General features: G+C 48.3%; 1 protein-coding gene across 2 annotated transcripts in view; it reads left to right on the top strand.

Moving 5' to 3' along the window:
- The window catches only part of CUX2 (cut like homeobox 2), a 1,287,506-nt gene that overhangs the window by 942,307 nt on the left and 322,584 nt on the right, over window positions 1-22,615 (top strand). For both annotated transcript variants that reach the window (XM_069619531.1, XM_069619530.1), the window contains one exon: window positions 15,993-16,071. In XM_069619531.1, coding sequence (XP_069475632.1) covers window positions 15,993-16,071 — 79 coding nt within the window. The remainder of the gene's footprint in view (window positions 1-15,992; window positions 16,072-22,615) is intronic.

Raw genomic sequence — 22,615 nt, 5'->3', positions numbered from 1 at the left:
AATATAGAAGATTTCAAAACAAAACTACAGTATCCACAATGGTCAACAGTAGTTTGTATATATAAAGTGAATTTTTCTATGTGCCTCCCTTGTTGTGAAGGCATCTAAATATTAGTTCGACCGGTTTCAATGATATATATTTCCATTCGTCATCTTCTTCAGGACCAATTACTTCAAACATCAGGATTAAGTCTGTTCACCCATCAGGTATGGCCCAACGTACTCTGTAGGACATAAATGGAAAAATAGAGAAGGTTACTTCTCAGATCCATGGTGGGTTAGGGTATATATAACTTCACTTGTCTTATTCATATAAGTTAGACTATTCTAGGTCATCCATGGACATTACACGGGCTCCTCCCCATCTGGGATGTGGGGGCATGGTACTCCCATAGTTACTTACATCTTGACTCACTATGCATCTACTAGTAGTTGAAATTCACAAATGCATAGGCAATATTTCTCTATTTTACCTGGTGGACATGCTGTTGGCAATATGTGTGCTTGCCAGGTTGCCTCTATGCTAAATCCCACTCTCTGCTCCAAATCTTTTGCACAATGTGTTCTTTCTTCACTCTGCAAGGGAACCCATGGAGATAGAATTGACCATCTCAGCTGTTCTCAGCCCTGTCAGTAATACCATTAGTTCATAGACACTGTCACAGTGAGTTTACTCGATTTACCTGGATATGCTTCTATTGCTGCATGACCATCATCTTTGTCGGGAAATATCTTTCTGTATCGTGTTTCTCGTGGCCCGCTCCTGTAATGAGCGCTGACTTTTCATGGGATGATACTGTGAGAAGCCACCAAAAAGGAAAACCAAAGCCGATGGGTATGTATAGCATCCCATCTCATGTATCAGGCGTTGACAATGTATAAACATGTGCTTATTGGCATTCAAATTCAGGACCGGGTTATATCTCTACATCTCAAAAAGGTAAATTTTGCCCAGGGCTTATACCGTGTGTGCATTCCATTGTATCCAAACACCCCAAAAACAATGTGCTCTCCCAATTCTGGCATATTATCTGCTAATGGACTGCTGTCTAGGCAAAGATATCCCCCTTCATTCTTCAAGCATATTATGCTGTAGTCTCTTACCTAGTTCGTCTCCCTTTTAGATAGGCGGTGCTACAGCGCTACCTAGGGCGTACAAACATCATTAAGGGAGAGGGTGTTCTTCTGGTCAGGCAGAGTGTTAGAGTACACATTAATAGTGCGAACATTTATTGGCATAATAAAAGCCTTATATGTCCTTTGTTTTGTGTGATACTGTATATGCAGTTAACAGGAAGGGCAACATACCCTGGATTTTTTGAGGTGTAAACAAAAAGTAGAAAAATTCCCTGTGTTTTTGTGGCCTTCTGGGGATGCCAGTTTCACCTCCCGCTCGTCTGGGCTAGTGAAGATAAGCAGGCAGCTGGCCAATAGGTGGAAGGTGTCACGCTCACCTGGTCTCCATTGGGCCGTGCTCGTGTTCGAAGGATGATGTCTGCACTGATGTCGCTCTGCTTAACTGAGGGTGCTAGTTCGCGTCTTCCCTTCGTTCTTGCCTCAGGAGATGTTTGTCTGCAAGTTGAAACAAGATATTAGCCAATTGAATGGAGCTGGTTTTGGTTTTCCCCTCCTTCCGTTTTTCACTTCTCTTCCTCTGGCTCACCTTGGTTTTTTAATGGGCGAGCTCTCCGCCCTGCACACTCTGGCAGGGGCGCGGTTTCACAGTCTTTCCAGGATCTTGTTACTTCACTGATACGATGGATTGCTGAAGTGGAAAGGCCGGAGTAAGCAGGTAAGTCTCTATTCCAATAACTCCTTGAAATAGCTGCATTAAGTCTTTCTGCTCGAGATATCTAATGTTGGTTCTTGTCTTTCAGGTGCGGCTTTCAGATGATGGATGACTCTCCTGACAATGATGAGCAGGATTCCAGCTGGTAAGTATAGCACTGTGCGGGGCGCGCTAATTGTCCCCCTAATGGCAGACTCACCCATTGGTCCTGGTTTGTTTGGGTGATTACGGTGGAACCTTTTTAATAACCGTGGAGCATGCACATTCTCGCTAGGTTCCCATGATCTTTCATGTGGTCCGTACCCTTTCCAGTCTATCAAGTAAAATAGTTTTGATTTGGTGATTTTTGAGTCAAGAATTTCTTTAACCTCGAACTCAGGTTCCCCATTTACTGTGACCGGTTTCGGTGGTTTCATAACTTGTGTTCCAGGTTGCACTGGTTTCAAAAGTGAGACGTGAAACACAGGATGAATTTTCATGTGTGGGGGTAAGTCCAATTTCATAGCCACCGGATTGATAATGGCCTTAATGGTATATGGACCTAAATATCTGGGGTTGAAGGTACGCGGCCCTTTCACTGGTATGTGCTTTGACGCCAACCAGACTTCATCCCCAACCTGATATCTTGGAGCTTCACTTCTATGCATGTCGGCTGATTTCTTGCACCTTTCCTTAGCTTGCTTTAGATGATCTGTCGCTTGTTTGAAGGCTTGGGAGATGGTAGAGTGCAAACTTTTCACAGCTGGCATTTCCAGAAGTTGCGGCGGGTCAAGATTAGAAGTTCGTGGGTGTAATCCATAGATTGTATGGAAGGGACTTTGACCCGTGCTGGAATGTAGGGAGTTGTTATAGGCATACTCGGTGATCCATAGAATATCCTTCCAGCTGCCTTCAGTTTGATGTAACATGCACCTGAGATATTGCTTCAAGGTCTGGTTTGTCCTCTCTGTCTGGCCATCAGTTTGGGGATGGTGACTGGTGGAAAGTCTTACATCGATTTGAGCTAATTCGCAACATTTCTTCCAGAATCGTGAGATTAAACTGGCTGCCATGGTCTGAGATCAGGATGGATGGAAATCCGTGAATTCGGACAATCTGCTCCAGAAATTCTTTAGCCAGAATTGAAGCTGGGGCAATCCTTTTAGTGGGATGAAATGGGCCATTTCCGAAAACAAATCCACCACTACTAAAATTGTGTTGAACCCCTTACAAGGAGGAAGGTCCGTTATAAAATCAAGAGATAGGGTATGCCAAGGTGTAGGTGGGATGTCTAATGGCTGAAGCAGGCCTGGTGATTTTTTTTTCTGGACCTTGTTTTGAGCGCAAACTCCACAGTATAGTACAAACTGTTTGATGTCTTTACACCATGTTGGCCACCAAAAATGCTGTTTGACCTTGGCCTCAGTTTTTTCAATTCCAGGATGACCTTCTACTAATGAGTCATGGTAATGTGAGACAACTTTTTCCTGAAGTTCTCTGCCGGCTAGATAGGGACGTCCTCGAAAATAGGGTAATTGGTTTGTGACTGAATGGTGAGGACTTTTGGTTGGCCAATTCTTTAGGGTGTTGGAATCCATGAGATGAGAGATTCCTTCTTGAATGTCTTCTAACGTTAGAGACGTAGTAATTCCAAGAATCTTTTCACCAGGAATGATGGGCACTGGGTCGGGATTGGCGTATTCCTCATCTACTGCTATACGGGATAGTGCATTTGCCTTGCCATTTCGACAGCCAGGTCGATAAGTAATTACAAAGTCAAACTCAGCAAAAAACAATGCCCATCTGAGTTGGCGAGATGATTGAGCTTTTGCCACCTTCAGGTACTGTAAGTTGCCATGGTCAGTGATTACTGTGATGGTGTGCCTAGCTCCTAAGAGGTAATGCCGCCAGGCTTTGAAAGCCGCCTTGATGGCTAACAGTTCCTTGTCCGTAAAAGCATAATTCAACTTGGGAGCAGTAAACCTCCGTGACCAAAAGGCTACTGGATGCAGTTGACCAGTTTTGGGGTCCCTTTGTGACAGGACCGCTCCCATTGCCAGACTGGAAGCATCCGTTTCGACCACGTACGGTAGATCTGGACGAGGGTCTTTCAGGATCAGGGCTGAGATGAATCTTTGTTTTAGCTCCTGGAAGGCTTTCTCAGCCTCTTCAGACCATTGAAAATGCTTGTTTTTGCGCAGCAGAGTGGGGATGGGGTGCACTAGATGCGAAATTCCAGGAATGAATCGACGATAGAAGTTTGCAAATCCGAGCATACTTTGAACTCCTTTAATCGAGGTTGGCGACGGCCAGTTGAGAATGGCATCAACTTTTCATGAATCCATGCACACACTATGAGGGGTTAGGACAAATCCAAGGAACTCGACCTCAGTAACATGGAAAAAACATTTTTCCAGCTTTGCAAATAGTTTGTGTTGTCGAAGTTTGTCCAAAACTGCCGGACATGTTTTACGTGTTCTTGCTCTGAAAGGGAGTATACCAGAATGTTGTTGATGTATACTACGACACACACATCAATCATTTCTCGCAAAACATTGTTCAGGAAATACTGGAATGCCGCTGGGGTGTTGCAAAGGCCAAACGGCATCACCTGATATTCAAATAGCCCATATTTGGTGGAAAGCGGTCTGCCATTCGTCCCCTTTTCAGATCCGCACCAGGTGGTATGCTCTGCGGAGATCTAACTTGGTGTAAATTCGGGTATCTTTAACTTGATCCAATAGGTCAGAAATCAGAGGCAACGGGTAAAGGTTTTTAACAGTGACCTAAGTCAATGCGCGGTGGTCGATGCAAGTCCTAAGGTCACCTTCCTTTTTAGGCACGAAGAATAAGGGTGATGCCGCCGGGGACTTGGATGGGCGAATGAAACCGTTAGCCAGGTACTGGTCTAGATATGTTCTCAAATGCAGGTTCACGGGTTCTGTGAGTGCATAGATTCGACAGCACGGAATCTGTGCTCCTGGGAAAAGGTCGATCTGGCAGTCATACGACCTATGAGGTGGCAATGTGTTGGCTTGATCCTTTTGGAATACATCCTGATAGTCTTGATATACCAACGGTAGAGAGTTGGTTGGTTTCATGATCGTTGTCGCTGAATAAGTTTGAGCACAGTTGACTGAGAAGGTCAGCCTCTTGGCACACCAGTCTATGCAAGGATTGTGTGATTCTAACCATGGCATTCCCAGAATTACTTGAAATTGTGGAGCCTTGATTATATCAAATACTATGGTTTCCCGATGACTGTCTTGGCACAAAAGAGCCATCTCTGTCGTAGAGTGCGTTACTGGACCTGAAGCAATTTCAGTTCCGTCGACTGTGGTGACTAAGTCTGTTGTTGCCTTTTCGCAAAGGGAAAGGTTCATCCTCGAAGCCAATTCTTGATCCATATAATTTCTGATGGCTCCACTGTCAATGTATGCTCTGACTGCATGCATTCAAGACGGTTGTCGGTGGTTTATAAGGACCATAGGCAAAACTAGGTGCGAGGTCTGGGAGTCCTTCTTTTCGCTCGGCAAGCTGACCTCTACACCTGCCGGGCGGAGAAATTTTCCGGTTCAGACTCTGTTTCAACCTTACCAACGCCTCCTACTGCCTTTGTAGGTGGCTTCACTGGGCACTCTCGAATGAAATGGCTGGCCGACCCGCAATACAAACACAGCTGTTGTTGTCTTCTCCTATCACTTTCAGCCTTGGACAACGGCCCTCGCACTCCTCCGATTTGCATGGGTTCTGACACGTCGGTGGTCTTGGAGGCGTTTTCCTTTGGGCGTACAAATACTCTAGAATCGATTCTAGCTCGATCTGCCTTACGGTTCTGCAGTCTGTGTTCAAGCTGGACCACTAAGTCTATGTACTCAGCACAGTCTCTAGGCGGATTAACCACTTGAGCTAAAACGTCCTTTAACTTCCCTCTCAGACCGCAGTAAAACAGCGTTGTTCTTTTGTCATCCGGTCAATCAGTTTCCACAACCAGTCTGTTGAAGGTTGCAATGTATGTTAGCAGATCCTGGTTGCCTTGACGCAAAGACAAAAGCTCATTGTCCAATGCCTGACCTTGGCAGCGTCGGGCAAACAGCTTTCCATATCCAATTGGAATCTTTCGAAGTCTCGCAAGATGGGGTCATCCCGACTGACCAGCGGTACCGACCAGTCAGCAGCACTGAGATATGAAAGTACAAAAGCCACTTTGGAATGGTCGTTTGGAAAAGCCCCTGGCCTGCATAGGAAATGTAGACGGCACTGATTCATAAACACTGCATACCTTTTTGGATCCCCAGCGAATCGTTCAGGAGGTGCCAAGGGTACAGCTCCTGGGAGGACCACCTGAACTGGATTGCTTGATGCGGTGGGAACCGTTGACCCCACCCAGGTAGCGGCGCTTGCCCTGCCTGTGTCTGGAGCAACTGTCTGGCGAGATCGTCTGTGCGATTCTTAGCTACAATCAGTTCTCTTCGTAAGGCATTTGTTTCCTGTCTAGCCGAATGTACCTCGGCCCTGAGTTCCCCCAAAATCTGAGCTAGCTGATCCGTTTCTGAGGTTTCCATGGCGCCCAGGTAGAGAATTTGTGTAGGGCTTCGCGTTCTGTCATGCTCACCTGGTCTCCACGGGGGCGTGCTCGTGTTCGAAGGATGATGTCTGCACTGGTGTCACTTTGCTTAACTGAGGGTGCTAGCACGCGTCTTCCCTTCGTTTTTGCCTCAGGAGATGTTCGTCTGCAAGTCGAAACAAGATATTAGCCAATTGAATGGAGCTGGTTTTGGTTTTCCCCTCCTTCCGATTTTCACTTCTCTTCCTCTGGCTCACCTTGGTTTTTTAATGGGCGAGCTCTCCGTCCTGCACACTCTGGCAGGGGCGCGGTTCCACAGTCTTTCCAGGATCTAGTTACTTCACTGATACGATGGATTGCTGAAGTGGAAAGGCCGGAGTAAGCAGGTAAGTCTCTATTCCAATAACTCCTTGAAATAGCTTCCTTAAGTCTTTCTGCTCGAGATATCTAATGTTGGTTCTTGTCTTTCAGGTGCGGCTTTAAGCGGCTTTCAGGTGATGGATTACTCTACTGATAATGATGTGCAGGATTCCAGCTGGTAAGTATAGCACTGTGCAGGGCGCGATAATTGTTTGCTGTATTTAGCTTTCCTTGCTGTGTGCGACTAACCTGCTTTGTCTGTTTCTGTTCGGCAGGCGCGGCGCAGTTCCAGGAAGAAGATGGAAGAGCTGCTTGACGGGTTGAGTTGCATCGCGATGCTGGAATGATGAAGAACTGCTCGATGGAGTTCGTAGAGGTGGCCGAATTCAGGTGAGTAGCTACCCAAGAGGGTACCTTCAGTTCTGCTCTTCTACAGATGCAGCGGTCCGTGGGTAAGCAGAAGGCGAGATCGGGATGTTCTGCAGGTAAGGCCTTCAGTGCGTTTCTAACTCCTGTTCTTCTCTTTTCTCAGGTGCCGATGGAAAGAAGACTCTGAACGGGCGTGGCAGAAGGGAAGCAAGAGCTGAGCTGACACGGTGAACGTTACGCTGCAGGAGTGCAGAATAACGCGAAGCGTGTTCAGTTTGCAGGGTGCGGTTTAAATAGCCTTGCAAGTAGTCCCAGGAAAATAGTCCCCCTTAACCGTATCCTGCCTCCAGGTAAAGTAGTCCCAAGCCACACCCTGTACTGAATGGCTCATCCTCTCAGAGCCAAGTATAAGGCCCATGTATTTAGCACCTGGGAAGTCCCCAAGGAAGCCAAAGTCCGGGATGGGCTCACCAGTTTCAGGGTTTTGGGAGCATGCACCATGACAGAAGGAAGCCATATGGGAGCCTGGAAGTGCTTCCTAGTGCGCCAGCCATCTTAAGGTGGAAGATGGGGTCTCCAGACACAGTGCTCGATGATATGGTGCAGGACGGACTGTGTATGCCAGGTCCTTGAAGTGGAGAGGGACTGGCATAGACATCTAGCAGAGACCTTTTGTGTAGGACTTCTGGGAATGCCGGCTTCGTTATAGTTACATTTTGATCTAAAATGTCTCTCAAATTGTCCATGGACTTTCTGGTGTGTGTCAGTGTCTAGTGTTTTCTGCTGTAAGTAGTACCTGATTGTATATGCTTTATGTTAGTGATTTTAGTAGGATGTGATTGGTTCTGCAGTATGTGATTTATTTCAGCAAGGTAGCCATTTTAGTTCCACATTGGAAGATAGATAAGGGTTCTGCAGATCAAAATGTTAACCTTGCTGTCCTGCATACTCGAGAAGTGGTCCGCAGTCAGTGCCCGGTTCAGACATTCCTTTTTTTAATAGACAGGTACTTTTATTTGATAATGGTTTTGTACTCAGGATGTTGTAGATAACTCTTTACTGCCTGGCCTCCTCACTGGTCCCTTTGATCTATGCTGTATATCTATGCTGGTGCCTGACCCTCACACTGAGGTAAGGGGCAGACACCTCTTCACTAGCCCACTGAGCAAGCTATTGTCAGCGGTAAACACTAAACTCACCAGGTTCCTGTGGAGAGCTCGGCTCTTCCTGGTACCAGCCCCTGGCCATGTCTGTCTGCTGCGGTAGGCGACATGTGCCTCCCTGGGTGGGGTAGTTGCAACCCACTCAAAGGTTAAGTATACTTGGCTCATTGCTGAGAACCGGGGGTCTCCACCACATCCACTGAGGGGAATCCCTCCCTCCTCTCTTTTGCTGGTCTTGCTGTAACCCCGATAAGTGCTGACACCTGTTGGCTTCTCTGTGAGGATTGCTGGCCCCACAAGGGTATCCCTCCTCTCACCCCCACCTATGATTGACACTCACTTCCCGGCTGTCCTGGTCAATGCTGCCTGCACTGTACACCCGGTGGTGTCCACCGTGCTAGTAATTGATATAGCTGGCAACCAAGGAGACTGCCAAGTAGCCGGGTAGTGGGTTGTGGGATTTCCATTTTTGGGCTAGGAAGGCGCTAGAAGCCCGAAATGGTGGTTGTAGTGAGGGCAGCCCCACCTGCTGTAGGGCGTTGGTTGGAGGCTGGTTGCTTACCCGCTCCTCCCCTACCAACAGTGCTTACATTGAACATGCCCCTAAAGCCATTGTGCAATAGCTGTGCACTGGGAAGCAAACGTGCCTCACGTTGGCATCTTGAAAAAAAATAGTTGCCGAAACGTTTTGGATTACTGATCTGCATTTTGCTCCCACTGGTCGACAACTGTTAAGAAATGTATTTCTCCTGCAGAACTTAACCGTATGTACTGCTAGCATAGGACTGCTGTTGGTACAACAGCAACCATTTCCTCACCTCTGCTCGCCAACCGATTTACTGCTACTCTTTTCACATAGTAATCTGTTAAGAAACAGTCCCAGTTCTTATCACTAATTTCCGAATCAAGAACACCCACCCACAATTTAGATTGGTAATCTGGAAATTGATCAGATTGCATGCGGCATTCTCTAGGGCAAGTCGATAGCTTAGTTTGAGTTAAATGCTTCACCAGTTATGTGCCTGCCTGCGCTTGCAAAGTTAAGTCGTCACCATTCTAAAGTCGGTAAATTGCACGCCATTATACCTTTTCAATAATAGAATATGCTAATTACATCAGTACAAAGCCACACAACCATACCCATCCATCCCACCCCTCTCTCTCTCTATCCCCACCCACACTACCCCCTCTCTTTACCACCACCCATCCTACCCCCTCTCTCTACCATGACTCACCCCTCTGCTCTCTCTCTATCCCCACCTACCCTTCCCCTTTCTCTCTATCTCCTACCACACTACGCCCTCTCTCTACCACCACCTGTCCTACCCCCTCTCTCCACCCTGACTCACCCCACCCCTCTCTCTATCCCCACCCACCCCCTCTCTCTCTACCGCCACCCATCCCACCCCCTCTTTCTCTAATCAACCCTAGCCCCCTCTCTCTCTAACCCCACACACCCTTCACCACCCAACTCCTCTATTCTCCCATCCACCCACTTTACCCCCTGTCCCTGTCCCCTCTCACCCTTCCTCTCACACACTAGCTTTATTTCTTACCATCTCATTCTCACCCTTTCTTGCTCATATTCCTTCTTGCTCATCATGGATGGCCCCCTCTCTCAATGGCTTCTTCTGTTGTGCTATTCCCCTGCTCATTCTATTGCACACCTGCACCCCTTATCGCATCCTCCTTTGAAAGTTTGTACTCTTCTCCTTGCACCTGTGGCTATAAATGCAAAATGCAAAGAGCAGCAGCAAACGCCAAAACTATGGGCATTGCCAATGTTTGTTTTGAAATACAGAGGCATGAGTAATAAAGCATAAACAGTAGACATATATTGATACAATTCAAAGGACACTTTATATTTATTTATTTGAATTTGTAAAGCACGCATCTGCCCGGAGGCATCATGGCGCTGGTAGTTAGGCTCACTTTACAGTCATTACACACATAAGTTACAAGTGGTTATTGCATATACTTGATACATAGCGTTGTTACATAAATCAATATTACGAGATAGTACATACAGTTGTTACATACCGTTTTGTCAGGAATGTGGTGAGAGGTTAGTTGAAGAGAGTGGTTTTTAACAGTTTACGGAAGGCATGGTATGATTTTTCGTTCCTTAGTGCCGTGGGTAGTGCAGTCCAATTTTTTGGTGCAAGGTGTTGGAAGCTGGACCCCCCAGCTTTACTTCTTTTGAATGTTGGTACATATGTCTGGTTAGCCAGGTGAGATCTGGTGGGTCTGTTGGATGCATTGAGGGTGATCCTTTCGGATAGATAGGGTGGGGCATCTGAGGAGAGGCATCTGTGGGTAATGGCCATGGATTTGAAGAGGATGCGTTCTTTTACAGGTAGCCAGTGGGCGTCTTTCCTGGCCTGGGAAATATGTTCCCTTTTTGGAATGCTGATAGCTGCTCTTAGGGCATTGTTCTGGGTTACTTGCATTTTTTTCAAGTTTTTTGTCTAGGTGCCTAGAAAAAGGGCATTGCAGTAGTCCAATTTGGTGCCTACTGTGGCTCTAGCTATTGACAGGCAGTTTTTTGTAGGGAGGAAGGGTTTCACAGCATTGATTACCTTAGTGGTAAGCGTGGCGGAGGACGCTATGGCATTGATCTGCTGTGACATAGACAGCGTGGAGTCAAGGTATACTCCTAGAGTTTTGACTGCGGTGGAGACTAATGGTGGAATTGTCGATATTAAAGGTTTTGTATTGGGATGGGAGTTTGTTTAGGGTTTCTTTGATACCAGCTATGAGGATCTCTGTTTTATCTCCATTTAAGTAGAGGCCATTGGCTGCCATCCAGGTTTGGATGGCGGTGTAGATCTTAGTTAATGCTGCGTCGTCTTGTTCATAGATGCCTGTGAGGTAGAGAAGGACTTGGGTATCGTGGGCATAGTTGGTGTAAGCAATGTCTCGACGATCCAAGACATTGAAGAAAGGGAATGTGAAGATATTGTATAGTGTAGGGGCAGTACAAGAGCCTTGAGGAACTCCACGGTGGATGGTAGTTGGGGTGGCGCATGCGATGTCTGAAAACACTTTCATGAGCCGACCCTTGAGGAATGATGTGACCCATGAGATGGCTTGCGGTGAGAAATGGGCTTGATTTTTTTAGTTGCGTGCCTAGGATGTCATGATTGACTAGCTCAAAGGCTGCGGATAGATCCAGCAGGAGCAGGAAGGCTGGTTTACCTTTGTCCATGATATTGTTAAGTTGTATTTTGAGATCGAGTAAGGCCGATTCAGTCCCGTGTCCCGGGCGGAAACATGATGGTCTTTTCCCTAACTTGTGGTTTTCATCACTGTATTGCTGGATTTGTGTGTAGGCCACTTTGTCTAGGATCTTGAGCAAGAAAGGGACGGTGGTGATGGGTCTGTAGTTGTTAGGGTTTTCGGGATCTAAGGTTGGTTTTTTGAGAAGTGGGCGCACCCAAGCTTCTTTTAGGCTGAGTGGGACTGAGTTAGAATAAAGATTACCCCTGCTAACTGTGCAGGGATTATTAATTCTATTAAAGACTAGGAGACGAGCATTATGCTTCAACTTCTTTAATTACCACTCTTCAGCAGTTTCAACAAACTCCAAAAATTATAACAAAACACTGAAAACTTTGTCTGAACAGACTTTCCTTCTTTAGAACTACAATCCCCATAGTCTCTGTAGTCCATATTCTTCCATGCTCAGCTTATAACCACATCCTGTCCCTGAGCTCCTCCTCTTCTTTTACTGCTCTTCAAGCAGATAAGTGTTTTTTCCCTTTACCTCCCAGTATGTGAGTGTTCGGTTGACATTTGCGCAGGATTGTATAGGTTGAAGATGGGAAAGTTTAGCAGCAAGCTTAGACAATGGTTGAGAGTGTATTGATGTGTTGTGCCACGAGGGAGGCGTGTTTATTTTAGGCAGAGCGCGTATGGGAATCCGGTCCAGGGAAGGAGCCGCTGCCGCAGCAGTAGCAAACCGAGTTGCCGGAGACTGACGAGCGGCTCGACAGGCAGCGGGAGCTCCAGCGAGCTTCGCCCCGTGCCGTACTCTCGGCACGTTAGGGGCACACCAGCTACGGAGTTTCTGCGGCTCCCGCACGCCCCCTCCCGGCAGAGTCGCTGCAGCGAGCCCCCTCCTTTGAGGGGGCGGGGTCTAGTGCCGATCGCAGCGAGCCCTCACGGAGGGCTGCTGTGAGTGATTCCGGCCCCCACCCTCGTAGGGGCGGAGTTGCCGGCGCCCACGCCACGTCGCTTTCACTACGCGACTCAGCCCAAGGCAAGAAGAAGCAGGAGCTTGTACGGAGCTCGGACAAATTTGAAATTTCCGTGTTTCCCTCGCGCGCTGATTTAATCATTTGATATGTATAAGAGTAAGATGACAAACTAGATTCCAACCTGATATTATGTTTACGTTTTCCCTAGGGGAAGAGCAGAAGAATAATTGAAGCAAGAGACTAGCAGGAGTGGTCTTCTGGGTCGAGGAATTTCGAAGTTCATTTGGATTGGTTCAAATCATTGCCATTTGCAGGACTTAATGTGGAGTTTCGCAGTGTGACTTTCAGAGCAAGTAAAAGAGAGGAGGAGCTCAGGGACAGGATGTGGTCATAAACTGAGCATCTACTAGGGAATTTCCTAGCACCTCTTTGAAACTTGCAGCCAAGTCTAGGGACTGCACCTCCTCACTCCATTCGAATTCCAACATGATAGGGGTGCTGCGTGCCTTACTACCTGGATACAGGTTTAGCTTGCTGCCCACTTCCTAGTAGATGCTTCACTTATAAAATGATATCTTCTTTCTTTATTTATTCTTTTCTCTTTCTTTTTTTTTTTTTGTATACTTCTTGTGGCTGCACCGGACTCTTAAATCATGTGCCTGTGGTGGCTTGCTTGTCACTGTTGTGTATGAAGGCAAAAGTCTGGTGTGTGGGTGTCCGCAGGCACGCTCTTCCTCCTTACTTTATTTTTTTTTTCTTACTTCGCGAGCAGTACTCGCTTGCTGCCTCTTCCCTGAGGCTTAGTCGACCTTTGCTCGGCTGGCGCTATCGAGCGCGCGAGGGAAACACGGAAATTTCAAATTTGTCCGAGCTCCGTACGAGCTCCTGCTTCTTCTTGCCTTGGGCTGCGTCGTGTAGTGAAAGCGACGTGGCGTGAGCGCCGGCAACTCCGCCCCTACGAGGGTGGGGGCCGGAATCACTCACAGCAGCCCTCCGCGAGGGCTCGCTGCGATCGGCGCTAGACCCCGCCCCCTCAAAGGAGGGGGCTCGCTGCAGCGAGTCTGCCGGGAGGGGGCGTGCGGGGGCCGCGGAAACTCCGTAGCTGGTGTGCCCCTAACGTGCCGAGAGTACGGCACGGGGCGAAGCTCGCTGGAGCTCCCGCTGCCTGTCGAGCCGCTCGTCAGTCTCCGGCAACTTGGTTTGCTACTGCTGCGGCAGCCGCTCCTTCCCTGGACCGGATTCCCATACGCGCTCTGCCTAAAATAAACACGCCTTCCGCGTGGCACAACACATCAATACGCTCTCAACCATTGTCTAAGCTTGCTGCTAAACTTTCCCATCTTCAACCTATACAATCCTGCGCAAATGTCAACCGAACACTCACATACTGGGAGGTAAAGGGAAAAACCACTTATCTGCTTGAAGAGCAGTAAAAGAAGAGGAGGAGCTCAGGGACAGGATGTGGTCATAAGCTGAGCATGGAAGAATATGGACTACAGAGACTATGGGGATTGTAGTTCTAAAGAAGGAAAGTCTGTGCAGACAAAGTTTTCAGTGTTTTGTTATAATTTTTGGATTAAAACTGCTGAAGAGTGGTAATTAAAGAAGTTGAAGCATAAGGCTCGCCTCCAGTCTTGTCATAGAATTGAAGGAAGCATTGATGAATGACTTGAGAAACGGTGCAAGTGTTTGAACACAGTGTTTGATTAATTTGGCAGGGCAGGTGTCGCCTTTGCAGTTGGAGAGGGGGGGTTCTTCCTGAAGGGGTTTCTGGGACGATAGGGGCCAGTGGCGAATTTCAAAGTACAGTGAGACAGAAACATTACTCAGGACTTGATACAAATCAAAGAAAACTTTACGTGAGGTTTAGGAGTTCTACCACCATAGACTGGTTTCATAAATTAGTGAGTATTAGTAATGATTCCAATCGGCAGCATCAATACAAGAAGAGCAAAGGGAATAATTACTCCTCCAGGGACAGTACAATTAACAATGAGCACATCAGACAATACATGCCCCCATAGGAGGTGGGTGGGCATTGCTTCCACAATGTCCAAGTAGCACACCAGTCCCAGTTTATATTATGTGAGGTTAGGATGCCATTTGCAGTGAATTTATGTAGTGCACAATTGAAATATTATTTCAATGTTTACATATTCCACCTTAACACATCATTGCCAGATTTCATTAAGCTGAGTTAGCATATCATTTCCTGAGTGTGTTGTATCAATCTGATTTCCGAACTCTGTCATAGATGGGTTTCACATTGTGGCCCAACCCCATTAAGCTCATTAGCACATTATAGCCAATTTCCATTAGGCCGGACGGACGCTGAGCACAACCTTGGCAATGTTTGCTAGTCCCTGTTAGCAGATCATGGCCACATAATACCATATGGCCAGCAGGGTTCCAGGGTCCCTCTTCTCTCTGTAGAGGGGCGAGCATGGTCAATGTGACTCAGGAGCAGCCGCCAGAGTGGGCCTGTTCTGGCCTGACCTTGGCTTTCAGCGAGGAAGCTGACTTTCACTGAATGAGGTGCGCATGGTGCTGCCACCGTGGTTTTAATGGGCTGAACCGCATTTGAAGCATGCATAGCTCATCAGCTCACTACTGAGTCTGCTTGTGACAGCAGTGACTGCACACCACACTGGAGCGCCTCGGCCTGTTGCCAAGTAGAGTGAAGGAGGGGGTTTGGCATGGTGTGGGCAGCCCACTGATACCATCCCGTTGTCCTCCAGCTGTGTTACTAATGTGAACTTGCCATGTGAAATGAAGTAGAAGCCTCTGGCCTGTGCCTATAGGTTCACTTGAAACAAACGTCATCCTCAACGTTGCCAGGACTGAATGAACACAACGCCAAGCGATCGCCCGCATGAGCGGGTTGCATGGTCACTGGTGGGCCATGTTAAGAGGTTTGCTATGTTGTGAAAGACTCCAGTGTCCGGTGCTTTGTATACAGCAACTTTCAATGCATTTATTTTCAAATATTGCTAGTGCTTAGAAATAAATCAGTTTGCGGTGAGCACTGTTTATCAAAACATATGCCAGTGATTGTGCTTATTGAAATCGCCACACATCTGCCAGGTTGAGGTTAGTATGCACCCCACGTGGCGCCATCCTGCACCTGTATTGCACCCGCACCCCCTACACCAATGGGAACACCTAGCTGGCATTTCAGGCTTACGATACCGTAAATGATGTTAGACTGCAGGAATAACTGAGCACACTTGGATTACTTTGCCCGTGACCTTTCACCTACCTGGACGTCTTGAGATTGCAGTACTGGAAGAGTAATGCACCTAATTTATCTTTGTGAAGGTCACTGACTTTAAAGAGCTGGATGAGAGATAAGAAGCCAGGAGGAAATAATACATTCCGATAGAGCTCAGAGATGCACTCTGCAGGTTAATCCACGCGCCCTGAATAAGCGCCCAAACCATTGGATTGCTCTCTTTTATTGGTCAGCTGCTGTCCAGTGCTTGCCTCAAATAGCGTGTACCAATAATATAAGCAAAGCAATGTTTGTTTCGCACCCTCCCTAACATGAAGTCTTTGTTTCCTCCAAGGTGGTGGCACTAAGCAGAAGAAGTAAAGAAGCAGAGAGCGCCTTTCTAAGTGTTTACAAGCAGCTGACGGAGGCCCCAGGTAAGATCCACTTGGGCTGCTCAGTAATTAAAGAAGATAGGTAGTTCACATTGAGAATCAGGGTGCACAATCACTCGCCTTCATATCACACAGTGGTCAACACTGAGGGCCTGGTCATTGTAGAAGCTGGTGTTGGTGTGGTCAGGGAAGGTCCCAACGGTAACGAAGGGTTCATGGTGTGCACCCCACCTTTGTGACTGGGGGCGTTGCATAGTAGGCGCGATGTTGCCATTCCATATGTATCCAGTGTAGTTATGGAATTGTTACTGTAGTGTTACTTTTTGTTTAAATTGATACATATTAGATTTACAAGCGCGTAGAAAGATAAAAGGGACTGACAAGGGCAGTCTGCAGTACCTGCACGCTGTGCTGGTGCATGAGTGACTTTTCCTGTTCCATTGTTGGAGGCGTGTGCTCGGAGGCGTGACCTGAGCCCTCCACCCTTTTTCTGCTCAGTCCTCCGCGAAGCGGACCACGAAGGGACTGACAAGGGCAGTCTGCAGACCTGCACGCTGTGCTGTTGCATGAGTGACTTTTCCTGTTCCATTGTTGGAGGCGTGTGCTCGGAGGCGTGACCTGAGCCCTCCACCCTTTTTCTGCTCAGTCCTCCGCGAAGCGGACCGCGAAGGGACTGACAAGGGCAGTCTGCAGTATCTGCACGCTGTGCTGGTGCATGAGTGACTTTTCCTGTTCCATTGTTGGAGGCGTGTGCTCGGAGGCGTGACCTGAGCCCTCCACCCTTTTTCTGCTCAGTCCTCCGCGAAGCGGACCGCGAAGGGACTGACAAGGGCAGTCTGCAGTCCGCGGGCCCGCGTGACTGCGCGACACTTTCTACAACTGTGAATCTTCTAACAACAGAATTTCCGTCCTTCAAACCAACTCGACTTCGGTAAACAGCGCAGCCGGCGGGCCGGCGTATGGCAGCCCAGGACGAGGCCGTAAAGTGGAACCTTGGCTTGGAGGAGCAAGATAAACGTTCGCTAAGAAGCACCAAAGCCCGCCTGCAGAACCGTAACAAGGATTGCGCAGTTTTGCCGGAAACCGTGGAGCAGCTGGCAACCCAGAGACTCCAGCGCATTTCCCGCATCAAGCTTGCGGGGAAATTGACACAGGCAAACATAATCCGACTATCTGAGCCCAATGAAGTAAGTGACTTCATGTTTCCCCTGATAGAATCTCTGGGTCTGGATTGTACGCCGTCCCACTCGGCGGTGTACACGGGGCATGACCCAACCATCTCTCAGGGTGCTCCTCCAGTGGTCATTTGTCCCGTTACTCCCCACACTCCCCCCTTAAATAACCCTAATGTTCGAGGTTTGGAAACTGGGCGGGGTCCCTCCCCTCCCCTGGAGCTGATCCCATTGTCCAGTCAGGGAGCGCAAGAGGTTGTGTCTGAGCAGCCAATGACCCCCTCACGGGTTTTGGAGGGGGGGGAGCCCGAAGCTGCTCAGCAATCTTGGCTCTTCTTCGAACCGAACTACGAGTTTCGGGGACTGGAAAGCACCCCAGACAGACCCCATTCCGCTCTTACCTCTGGGGGAGCAGGTAGTGATTATGATACATAATACAGAGGGAGTGGAGGATTTAAGGACACCTCCTGGATTAGATGTCCCCCAACCCTCTCCTCAGTTGTCGGAACATGCTGGTGAAGAGGGAGGGAAGGAACATAGGGTGTTGGAGAGTGCGGGGCTCGCTTTGGAAGAAGTTGGTGGCCAGATTACTGCTACTCCCTCTCAGCCGACAAGTCCAGGGCGAAGCTCCGGCGCCGTGAAATCCCTATCTTCTCCAAGCGCACCCCCCACTGCCCCACATGACTCTGTCGTTTTGCCAGTAAACGGTAATCAGATCCTTGGCAACTTGCCGAAAACCTCGGGAGGCAGTCAAAAGATGTCTTCTCGTAGGACGGTGAGGGCCAAAGCCCCATACAAAAGAGGGCAGGTGGGCTGCAAAAAACAAGCAATCCCCCATAGTGTGAAATCTATGTCAACACTGAAAGAGATTTTTGGAAAAAAAATACGAATGGAAGGGGAAGGTTGTCAGGATGTATCAGACGCGGAGCTATTGGCCATAGTCGAAGATACAGCCACACACCTATCTATCTTGAACTTTCCTCTTAAGATGCCACTTTTGTCAGAAAAAACTGCCTATAAGTCACCACTGCTGACCCCCAAGGGGAGTCGGGGCCTTAAAATAACAAAGACGGGATCCGAGGCTCTGATGGGGAGGTGTGTTACAGAGCCTTCCCAGGGTGGTGGAACCAGTGGTCTGCAGAGCAGTAGGCCTACTACACCTCAGCGGAATGCCGAGACAGTTCAGCCAGGGAAGGGGATCCAGGGGAGTGCCACCCAGATACTAGGTCTCTCACCCTATATGGATATGCAAGCAGGGGGAAAGGGGCCGCCTGGGGCCCCAGGGGAGGTGATATCCCTGTCCCCGGCTTTGGAGATCGGCCCCCTCGTGCCACCAAAAGTGGCCGTTCCCAGCCCTCCCCGACCTCTAGCGGCCAGCTTGGATCTATGTATGGGGGGGGTGGGACATCCTTATGACATAAGTCCGGGGCATTCCCAAAATCCGGGCTCTCCACTGCCCCTTAGACCTTCAAGCGAAATTCCATCTAGACCAGCGACTGAAACCCCCTCAAAAAAAGTGGACCCAATGACCATTCTATCCACAGTTACTATTGCACTGGCCCCGTTTGGGAAATTATATGAAGCAATTAATGACACTCTAAAAGATCAAACCACTCTGATTGCTCATATGCACAACAAATTGAATTATTTAGAGGGGTTCATCACTGCTTTTCAACAGTATAGGGGCGCCGACACGGGGGGCAATAGCACTGGGAGCAGTGGACTATCAGTGGTCCGAACAGCATCCCCCCAGCCGGGCTTGGTAACTAGGATGGTATGTGCCCAGGGGACACAAAAGATCGCATGGCCTCGTCGGAGGGAAGCCTCTGCACAGGACCAAGGTTCAGAGCTTTCCCAGGAGGTGGAGTTCATCGATCAGCCCCTAGATCGGTCCCCCCCCCCGGTGAAGGGGGCAGTTCAGATGGAGCGATGTACAAAAGGGGGACAATCCCAGAACGGTTCGACTAGTAATCCAGCAAAGAAAAATGGATCGGTGGCCTTTGCCCTCCCAGAAAACGCAGCTATTCAACCAGCTGCGAAAAGCAATAGACTTTTCCACAGTGAAAATTCCTTCTACTTTCGAAATATTTCAACACATAGGTCAAAGTAAACCGGTTCGTAAAAGTAAGAAGGTCTGGAAACATAATCCCTCGCAACAGCCCACGCAAAAAGATAAGCCCGAGATCAGAGGGTCAAGTAACCGAGAAAAAGATACTCCTCCAATGCAAAACCGTTGTGTTTAAATTAAAACCCTCGGACAAGCCGCGGCAGGCTCCATCGAGTCCAGAGAGGTCGCGAGAGGTCTCACGTAGCTCAATGGACTTAATGAACATGAGTATTTACACGGTCGAGGAATCGGAATCAGAAATTCCGCTAGCTCTCCACCAAAAAAGAAAAAAAAAACAGAAAGCCATGATAATAGAGAAGTGGATGAACCGAAATCAAAGGCCCTGCTCCTTGACTCTCCCTCGACATCGCCGCGGGCTGTGGAAAAAGCGACCCCGCCTCATAAAAGAGTAAGCAGGACGCTGGGCCAGGGGTGGGGTAAGGGGCAACAGGGGAGAAATCAAGGGGAAGGTCACCCCCGAGATCCACAGCGACGATCCAGCCCCCCCCCCGGGGCGAAAAACCCTTGGGTTCAGCAAGATAGAAAAAAGGACAGGAATCCGTCTGTGGATAAATTTGAATCCCACTTCAGATCAAGGGTCCATGCTCCGAGGGGATCTTCAGATCGGCTGGCCGGTAGAGACACTCGACCAAATCACTCCCCTCTGCCCAGGCAAAGGAAAATGACGTCAAGAACGTTTAAATTGCAAAGGATACATGTGACTAAGGATAGCTGGACACTGAACTGTAGGGCCTTATTTAAACTGTTCCAGGAGAGTCGGTTGTCCCAAATTGATGTTACAAAAGATATAAACATCTTGGAACCTAATCCTAATGGAAGAACAGATAGTTTGTTTCTACATATAGGGTCAAATCATATCAAAGAGCAAATCTGGAAAGCAAGAGGCAAATTGCATAACCTTGGCTTTGACCTGATAAATGCAGCGGAGGGCAAATCGTCGACCTCGTCTCCTCAGGAACGGACTCATCGTCGCCCCTCAACATCCCGATCTAGACACCAGGAATCTGATCAAGGCTCTTTGCTTCATAGGAACAACTCCGGGGAAAGGGCTTACAGTGAAAACGTGGAAAACTGGACTTTTCGAAAAACGAATGCACCCAGCACTCGACGTGATGCATATAGGAGACCGAGCCCGAAGAGGGGTCACTCTCCGGTACCTCACTCCATACTCAATTCCACTCGTAGAATTTTTGAACGTGTGGAAAAAACAGATGATGCAACGAAGCAGGGCAGAAGCCCATCAAGAAAAATTGTTCCCCGTGAGGAGGGACCTGAACACAGCAGGATCTTCCCGAAACCACAAGTGAGAAGGCTGTAGCCACCAGAGGGACTTACCCGTCACTCAACCCGGAAGGATTTGGTTCCCTTGGAACCGCTGGAGGTGATTTTGAAACTGGGCTCATGGAACACCAGAGGTTTCGCCCACTTAACTATCACATCAGATGTTAATTTTGGGAGTTTCGACGCCCTATGTTTGCAAGAAACATGGCTAACCGAGTCACCCACGCTGGACGCTTTCCAATTGGCACATTCACCTGCCCACAAAGGTGATATGGGTAGGCCTAGATCTGGCCTTATTACTGCCATAAGAGTGGGTTCTGGTTTATCACTGTCCAAGGAGCTTTTGGCTTCAGAATTCATTTTGGCGATGCTATTGGAGTGGGAAAGGGTGGAAAGCCCCCCGGAGTTAATTCAACGTGCAGCGATCCTGCTGATCAACGCTTACTGGAACCCAAAGCGTGTGACTAACGACCATTTCCTCGCCCAAATCGAGTCCCTAATAGATGACTTTCTGATCACAACTAAGTCCAGTGATATCATCATTGCTGGAGATCTAAATGTCGACCTATCCCAGTGCTCCAACGTGCCCCAAAGCAGAAACAGGATGTGGCACAACCTACTAAATTCTAGAGAGATGCACATTCTCAAACAAAACGACGCTGTGGTGACTGAAGTCATCCCCACTTGGGAGAGAGAGGACCAAGAAGCAACAATCGATTACATCCAGGTTCTAGGAGCCTACTGCCGGTGTCTTTATCTTTTACAGTTACCAGGACGCAGCACAGTGATCATAACTTGCTAACCTTCTCGTGGTACTCACGGAGAAGAGAGGCGGTTTATGGTGCTCAGAACCTGGTAGTAAACCAGAGCGGTATAAGGCTAAGATTGTCAGAAACAGCTATTGCCAATCTAACCAAGCAATATAAGGAACGCAATATGGTTGACCTTTCTAGCCCGGCAAGCTTGGTCGATTATTCGCCTCTCCTGACAGTGTATCAACGGAAAAAAGGAGTGGTGAAACCAGGAAATAAGGCTCCACAACATGCATATAACGAACAGCTGGTTGCCCGAAGAAAAGGGGCCAGAAAGTTACAACGGGAGGCTGCTAAATCTATATCTACAAGAAAGAAGGTAGAAGCTATCACTGCAGCAAAATCTTATAAATGCTGGCTGAAGTCAACAAAAGCACAGAGGGCCCAGGTAGATGCGGAAAATATGCTACGCGCTATCTGTGGTCACAAGGCACGCGATTTCTGGTCACTGATTAAGGGTAACTCTAAATTAGTGAACCAGGCATTGCAAAACTCAATTGGTGAGAAAACTTGGCTATCCCACTTTGAAAATCTCTATGGAGTCCCGGACAAGGAGAAAGAGATCCGGGTCCCAAGTCCTGGGGTAGTGTGGGCAATTCCTCTGGACCTGAACACAATCAAATGGAAAATAACCCATCTTAACGGGTCAAGGGCGGCAGGCCCGGATGGAATAACCAATTTCGATATAAAAAGCAACATGGAATTTTGGGCCCTATTCATCAAAGAGGTCTTCTCAAATTTGGATCTCCGTGACTGGCCTGTCGAACCCCTTTCAGGCCGGTTTTGTAAAAAACGTCGGAACCATGGTTAACATCTTGGCGGTGAGCACATTCAAAGCTAAAGTGTTCGAGGGCAGCCCGAAGATCTATATGGCATTCATCGATCTGGTCCAGGCCTTCGACCGGGTAGACAGGCAACTACTCTAGTCAAAATTACAACACCATGCCTGTCCTCCAAGGATCTTGGAGCCTATAAAGGCCTTATATACCGAAACCACAATGTGTGTCCGTTTGAACAATCAAGGCCTCCTATCGTCCTGGATTCAGACGGAACGAGGGGTAAAGCAGGGATGCCCCCTAGCCCCCGCCTTGTATAACGCATACACGGCCGATTATAAAGACTATGAAGCTAGAGTCCGTATGTTCCCCCCAACATTGGGAATTAGCAAAATCTCACGCTTATTATATGCGGAT

Source organism: Ambystoma mexicanum, chromosome 10 (genome assembly GCF_040938575.1).
Source record: "Ambystoma mexicanum isolate Mex_15411 chromosome 10, UKY_AmexF1_1, whole genome shotgun sequence".
Lineage (NCBI taxonomy): Eukaryota > Metazoa > Chordata > Amphibia > Caudata > Ambystomatidae > Ambystoma > Ambystoma mexicanum.
The sequence above is the reverse complement of the archived record's forward strand: the minus strand, read 5'-3'. Positions and strand labels throughout refer to the sequence as shown.